General features: G+C 40.6%; 1 protein-coding gene across 3 annotated transcripts in view; it reads left to right on the forward strand.

Annotated features, from left to right (window-relative positions):
* Window positions 1-4,653, forward strand: part of sema3d (sema domain, immunoglobulin domain (Ig), short basic domain, secreted, (semaphorin) 3D) — a 32,706-nt gene extending 28,053 nt beyond the window's left edge. For all 3 annotated transcript variants that reach the window (XM_046038103.1, XM_046038102.1, XM_046038104.1), the window contains one exon: window positions 2,815-4,653. In XM_046038103.1, the coding sequence (XP_045894059.1) occupies window positions 2,815-3,273 (459 nt within the window). In that variant the 3' untranslated portion in view covers window positions 3,274-4,653. The remainder of the gene's footprint in view (window positions 1-2,814) is intronic.
* The last annotated feature ends 2,799 nt before the right edge of the window (window positions 4,654-7,452 follow it).

Below are 7,452 nucleotides of genomic sequence, written 5' to 3' on the forward strand. Positions count from 1 at the left end.
TTTATGCAATTTTACATAGCTAATAGATATATTGTTTCTACTAAGGGGTAAAAGATAAAAAAGTTAATTAACATGTTAGACTGCAAACATGGCTTTCAAACAGAATAGGCAAAATACGAGTTTTAGAGAAATATTTTCTTAATTCTGGCCAGTATAATGAGTGTAATACATGAATACATTTCCTTTCTCCATTGTGTTCACAGGCAAAATGTCTTTAGCTAAAATAAGTGCTACTTCTGCTTTGCTTCTTTCTCATATATTTCTGATTAAGCACATGATTGATTGTTTTCTTGGCTGAACCCCAGCAATGCTGCTGACAGTCAACACAAAGTAAAGAAGTTCAATTGAACCACACCAAGATGGAGATGAAAGAAACACACTGTGAACTTTTTCAGGTGAAGGAAGAGATTAGTTAGTTAATTAGTTAACATGTTTGTAGCATCATTGTTACTTACATTGCTATTTCACCATTACCATTGCTTTTGTGCTTTTCAGTTCTACTCATTGTTTTCTCTCTTTCTTATGTTGCATTTACTGGCAGCTGTGTCAAGTACAAAAAACTGCACCCTTATAACCTGCACTTGAGGAATGTGATTGGCTAGAAAATTAAAACCATTCCCAACTAAAACGCTCAAAAGTTTATAATTGTTAACAAAGAAAGTTCTGGTTTTAAGCTCAATTCATCACACAGCCCAAAATTTGCAAGCATGACCAAGATGTCTGTTGGTTTATTGTGTTCCATCTTGTATAAAGTCGGGTTCGGTGATGTTGGGTTTCCCTCATGCGGGACGAGGTGGTCTACCTGCTCTCACAGCTGGACATGCGGTTTTGAGGAGGTGATGTCTGAAGTGTCTGGTTCATTTCAACCTATCACTCCCTGTGCTTTTCTTCCCATTCTGTTTCCTCCTGTCTGTCATCCCTTTTCCTCTCCTGTCCCTCAACCTCCCTCATCAGTCAAACCTTTATCTCTCCTCACTTAATTCCTGCCTTTATGCTCTTTACTCCGTCTACTTTGTTTCTTCATACTTTTGGTGTTGTCTCCACTCTGTCCCACGTCCAAGTCTCTTCCCTTCTCTGTTTCTCTCCACACTTTCTGCCCCCTGATGGGTTTTGATAAAGGCATCCTCGACCAGCTGCTCACAGCACCTGCAGCCCACCCCAGTACTTATTCTCATCATACACTCAAACACGCACTCCCTCTTATCCCCTCGTAAAGGTCTGCTATTAAAAATGTGAGCTGGAAGAGGTTTCTCTTTCTTTCTCCCAGCCTGTTTTTGTGTGTCTGTTAGTGCCTGTGTGTGCATTCACCTCCTGGAGCCTGGAATGCTGGCCCATTAGAAAATTTGTAATACGAATTTGTAATACGAAAAACATGGATTACATTGAATTTCATCCGCCTCATTCCTTAGAACAAAGCACTGCCTTCCTGAAAACATGGGAAGTTTGTAACCTGATTTTTGCTCACATTTGTGATTGATTTAACTAATAAAAGATGTGTTTCATTGGGTTGCTCCACATGCATGCACACTTGTTCAGACATACAAATATGCATGTAAGTGTAAAATTCAAAAAGCAGGATTGCTATTCTTTGAGGGGAAATTGTTGGCTCACATATATATCCCAGATATACACAGACACAGACACAGACACACACACACAGGTACACAAATAAAGACAGACCATCTGGGTTAGTTTAAATGTCTGGCATTGCCATTTGGTCACAGATGCCTTGGTTTTGGATCGTGGGACGGCTTCAATGGCACATAAACAAACACAACCAATAGAATTTTTTTTTTTAATTGCCTAACATCTCTGCCGAGACTTTGCATAGGTGAGATTTTATGTTTTTAAGATACATCCCATGCGTTTTGTCAAGTCAGTCAGTTGTGTCAGGAAACGAGAATGTGATAGGAGACAGACTAGTAAGTCGAATGTGGGTAAGGGTCACGGTCCAAAGAGCCTCTAAGGCCTGTGGGTCTGCCTCTGGCTGGACAACACATCATCAGTGTCCACTACTGAGCTATAGTTACCGCACACACACAGGCAAACACTCATGGTTTTCTACTTGAGGTTTACGTCTGTGCCTCCTACTCTAACTTTCTTATCAGTTACACCTCTGGGGGGTCAGAGCAGGTCTGTGGGAGGTATGCTTTTGAAGCATCCACACACGCATGGACACACACAAACACACAAAGGGCTGGACACACAAACACACGCTCATTCTGTTTCTCCTGTTCTCCGAACACAGCTGTGTTGTTTTAGGCCCTGACAGCAGCCATGTCACCTGATGAATCACGGTGGATGCTAAATGAAAAGCGTAGACCATAAACATTAGCACGCTACTTACCCTTATATACACCTTAACAACAAGCACATGCACTCTCCCACACACATACACACATTCTTGCCAAATACCTTCTTTTGCCTTTGCTTACTGCTGACACTCATCATGCATCCAAAGATCTCTCCACACCACATAATGACCCCTGGCCCCCCACGATGTGGGTGAGACTCACCACACCCAATTCAATGTGTTTCCTGTTTCAGGGGTCATTGCCATGTTTAACACACCTTGGATACAAATCAGGCATGAAAATGCATGTGTTTAAACAAGGTGGCAGGTATCAGGTTGGTGTTTTGTAATGTGCAGTCATTCTGATGGATTGTTTGGGAGTGGAGACACAGCATATAATATTGTTTTTTAGAGTTTCTTATTGTTTTGTAATAAAGCTTTGAATTTTAGTGAAGTCAGCTGTTGTCACATGATCTTGTCCTTTGTGATGGAGTTCTTAAATGTTTCTTTTTGTCTCCCAGGTCAGGCTAGATGATCGCGTTATACACACCGATCGAGGTCTCCTGATTCGCTCCCTCCTTGCCTCTGATGCTGGTGTGTATGTCTGTGTGGCTCAAGAGCATACACACTTCACACACACTCTGCTCCGGCTCAAGCTGCAACTAGTTACACATGGACAACTGGATGGGAAGCCCAAGCCCAGTGAATCCCCCGTGGTGGAGCTACACCACGGCGCAGAGTCCCGCCAGCGTTATAAGGACTACCATAGAGTGATGAGCTCTCGCTTTGTCTCTCTGGAGGAGTACTGTGATTCTCTGTGGCTGGAGAAGAGGCCGTCAAGGGTGCGAGGACGAGGCGCCGGCAAGTGGAAGCATATGCAGGAAATAAAGAAGAGCAGGAATAGGAGATACCACAAGGAGAGAGAGGAAGAGGGGGGAAAACAGGAAAAAGGGAGGGTGGTGAGGACAGCAAAGCAGTGAGGGATGTGGTGAAAAAACCATCACGGGTAGGATAGATGTGAGACAGAACTGCAAAATCAGACAAAATCTAACTCAAAGTTAACGGGGCATGAAAGAGTAACACTGAAGTATATAGTTCAAGTTCAAAATAAAGGTATTCTTTCAAAAAGTTATTTTAAGTAGTATTGGGTTATAAATATGTAATTTAATTCATCTGCCAGCTACAAAATGAAAGAACAATTGAGTTGTTTGAGAGAAAAATCATCTTCTTCAGTGACTTTTACAGCACATTCCATGAAAATGGTTCAAATGCTCTGAATAGAACTGAGAGTCTTATTCTGTTCTGTTTGCAGATAACATGTTTTAAAGAAAAGAAGACTGAATAATGTTTTTTTTTTAAACAGTCATCTACTGACTTCTATTTCAGCTACAGTGCTACTGGAAATATGCTGACCCGATGAAGGATTGCAACATGTCAGGCCTTTTCTACAGGTTCTACTGGCCAGGTTTTATTTCCCCAACAGTACAGACTGATGGTTAATAGAGGTTATCATTTGATGATACTGAAACATATATTTGAATTGGAAAATATAAAAAAAAGAAAATTTGCTCGAGCTGACATGCATTCATGTTGAATGACTGTAAATATTTATGTAACATGTACAGGAGATACAGCACACTGAATTTAATCTTATTACTGATCTGTATAACTATAATGATAATCATGTATTATGTTTGGGCTGACAAAATGACATATTTTTTGTACAAAAAGTTTGACTCTTATGTACTGTAGGTTCAATAGATGTTTTCTTTATTGCTGTTTTTTGGAAGTTATTTAAATGCATTTGTCTTGGATCCTCTGTTCCCTGAATGGCTTGCTTACCTCAGTGAGGTGATCAAAATCAATATACAAAAAATCAATTAACCAACTGTAAAAGTGCAGTTACAGGCAGCCTCAAGGAGACAGCAGACAGGTTGAGAATGAGTAAGGGTTAGTTCAGCTGAGCCTCTCCTGATATAGCAACACAAGTCCCTGTACACTGTATGCAGATGTCAGAATGATTCAGGACCAGCTGGTCTCTTGTTTAGTGTTTGTGTGTCTGTGTGTGTGTGTGTGTGTGTGTGTGTGTGTGTTTGCGCGCTTGTGAAAAAGAGAAAGTGGGTGCCTTCAGGAGAAACCATGCAAAATGTGAAAGCTTGTGCTCAAACAAAGCAAGTTACAGGTTTCCTAGAATAAAGCTGTGAAGGCATCGACATTAGTAGCATGAGCGTATAACGCAAGCATTATACAACCCAATGTGTCTGACCTGAATAGTATTTTTAGATCTGTATCTGTAGATGATATTATACACAGTGCTTGGATATAATGCTGACAACAATAATAAAATGATCTTAATGTGAGTCATGGTAGTCCTCTGTTTTAACTGACTTAGTAACCCCTTAAATTATATTTCTGGGGAGCTCCTGAAATACTGCAGGTATCACAGAGTACAAATCTGCCCCATACTAATATAAATATATAGAAAAACATCATATTCCTTAATAGCCTTGTAATTCTTTAACTGGTCTCATAGCCCTATATACCTCCCCTATTACACAGTTATGTCTTTGTTGTGAAATGATCAGCATTTTATTGCCTTAACATTTACAGAATGCCAATGCCTCTCATTTTTATTATGTTTACTTGCCCTTTATATACATTCGTACATATTAACAGCATTCATTTCTCCCATTTTATGTTTTTCCACAGTGATTTCTTCATGTTTCCTGTAACAAAGACAATAAATATTTCAAGCACTTCCTCCTTGTCTATAGTTTATTTATCAGTCAGCTGCAAAGAACAAACTACATCTCCCCAAATAGGGAAACTGCAAAGCGACACCAAGAAAGGATTATTATATCATAACAGGCTTTAAGCATTACTCAAATATAAAACAAATGCTTAAAGCAATTTTTGTACATTATAATCAAATTCATTGGAGAAGCACATCCATTTTAGAGATTTTTATTTTAGTAGTATTTTAGAGTTATCTTAAGGCAAAAAATCTGTGCTGCATAGTGAATGCTTATTCTTCTGGTCCTGTAACTCAGTAACTCCCCCCTGCTCCTCATTTCATTGTTCGAAAATGCCATGGATGTTTTCGTTCACTGACATTTGAGGAAAGTGAAGAAAATGGGGAGGGGGGAAAACAAAACAATATTCCTAAATGGCATGTTTGTGAAGTGATGAAAAGTTTGAGAGATGATGTATGAGTGTACAGAAGGTCTGAAACTGGCAGAAAATATTGATATGCTGTGTGTCCTGCAGAGATCTCACATACCAAACACGGCCTACGTGAAATCGACACTGGTTGACACACCCTGTTAATAGCATAAATTAGCAATGCAAAAGTTGTACCAGACTGCATACTGAGCTGAGGGTGGCAAAAATTTAAAGAAAGGACTATACTTTTCAGTGTTGCTGATGTTTTTTCTATTTTGAACAGTGTCAACAACAAGTCAGTGACATAACAAGATTATTTCAAATCATTCATCCCGCAGGTTACTTTTCCAGCAATCTCATATTTACATTAATGCTTTGACATAATGATCCTTTCCTACATAAAAGGTATATAATCGGATATTATGGAGCTCTCCAAATGTAGACATAGTTTTGCGCCAGGCAGTTGCTGTGCCCAGAGGTAATTTGACCTTTACATTTAGCTGGAGAACAACCAATTAGTGAAGATGACTTGCTCCGATAGACAAGCAGACAGAGGCAGTGGGGGGCTGAACAAGGAGACAGAATTCAGGGAAAGAAACCAGATTTTAGGGAAGGAAGTTCTTAATTTGATGTGATTGGTGTAATGAGTGAGCAAGTCTGCTTAGGACCCCTGTAGTGGCCTTACAGGATACGCACACACAGAAAAAGGCACATGCACACAACATACTCCACTGTCTACATTTTAAGTAGTTTCCAGTGACCCATGTGGCCACATCCATATCGGATGCAGTGCATGGGGCTGGGGTCTTGTAAGTAGCACAGGTTGGACTAATTAAATGATATTGTCTGGTCCTAATTTAAAAGTGGCTTGTAGCTATTTTAATTTCGTTCTGCATCAGGAATCCAGCATTGCACTCCCTAAAAACTATTACATTTGTTAGTGAGAGCTGTGTGCTCTAATCTACCTGTCTGCTCAGCAGAGCCTAGTCTAATCAGACCCTCTATGCCTCCATTTTTATAGATGCATTAGCTGGCACTGCACAGTGGAGTTTTCTATTTGTTCATTCAAATCAGAACATACTCGTTATTCTGGGTCGGTTTAGGTGTGATTGCGTAACACACAATCTGTCTGCTGCCATTATCTTGACACCAGTGAGCGCATATTTGTGTCAGTTTATGCAAGCGTTCCCAGGTGCAAGAATTTAAAAGCAAAGGTGTTTTCCAATAAACACAGTCCCACAGCAAACTTCCATAGCGGCAGCGCCAGAATCAAGATATCAAACATCATGACAGGAAGACTAGAGGGAGAGAAAAAGGAGATAAGAGCGGAATTGAGATGTCAGTCTGCAGAGGTGTTTCTGGTTCTATATTACAGGGTATTTACAGCTGTGCAGATGTGTGTGTTTGTCAGGCGTTGACAGTGAACTTCTGGGCCTGGGTGGAGACAGCCAAGTGCTGTATGGGAGCTGTCGAACTGGGCGGTATTGATGGTCGCCTGGAGGTATAGGAAGGCAAGAGGTATGTGTGTATGAGCTAGAAACAGTTGTTCCCTTTGAGTAATGACTACCTATGTTCCTCTGCCTGATTTACGGACGTGAATGATCTCTCTTAACTTTGGATTTGTGGCAGAACAGGCAGGATGCAGTGAATATCCTAAACGCACCCTTTGATAGATGTTTTTATTTGTTGTGTGAAGAACTGCTTTGAAAATCCACCTAAATGAGATGTCTCCCTCTGAATGCTTCTTGCCCTGCATGTGGTTCTCTTCTTGCTGTGGCAAATGGTTTGTAGATGTGGCATGTGACTGAATCGCTGTGGGGTCATCGCTGCTGATTGCATATCGTGTGTCATTTGGTGTTGTGCATGCATATCCGCTTTCACAGAGGTTTTGATCAGGAACATTTTCTTCTCATGAGAGGTCAGGGGTCACCAAAGAGGCTGCTGTGGTCAGACATATCTGGTGTCAAAATAGCAGGGTTTAGGGAATACTTCTTCAA

The sequence above is a fragment of the Micropterus dolomieu genome, linkage group LG22 (genome assembly GCF_021292245.1).
Source record: "Micropterus dolomieu isolate WLL.071019.BEF.003 ecotype Adirondacks linkage group LG22, ASM2129224v1, whole genome shotgun sequence".
NCBI classification, from domain to species: domain Eukaryota; kingdom Metazoa; phylum Chordata; class Actinopteri; order Centrarchiformes; family Centrarchidae; genus Micropterus; species Micropterus dolomieu.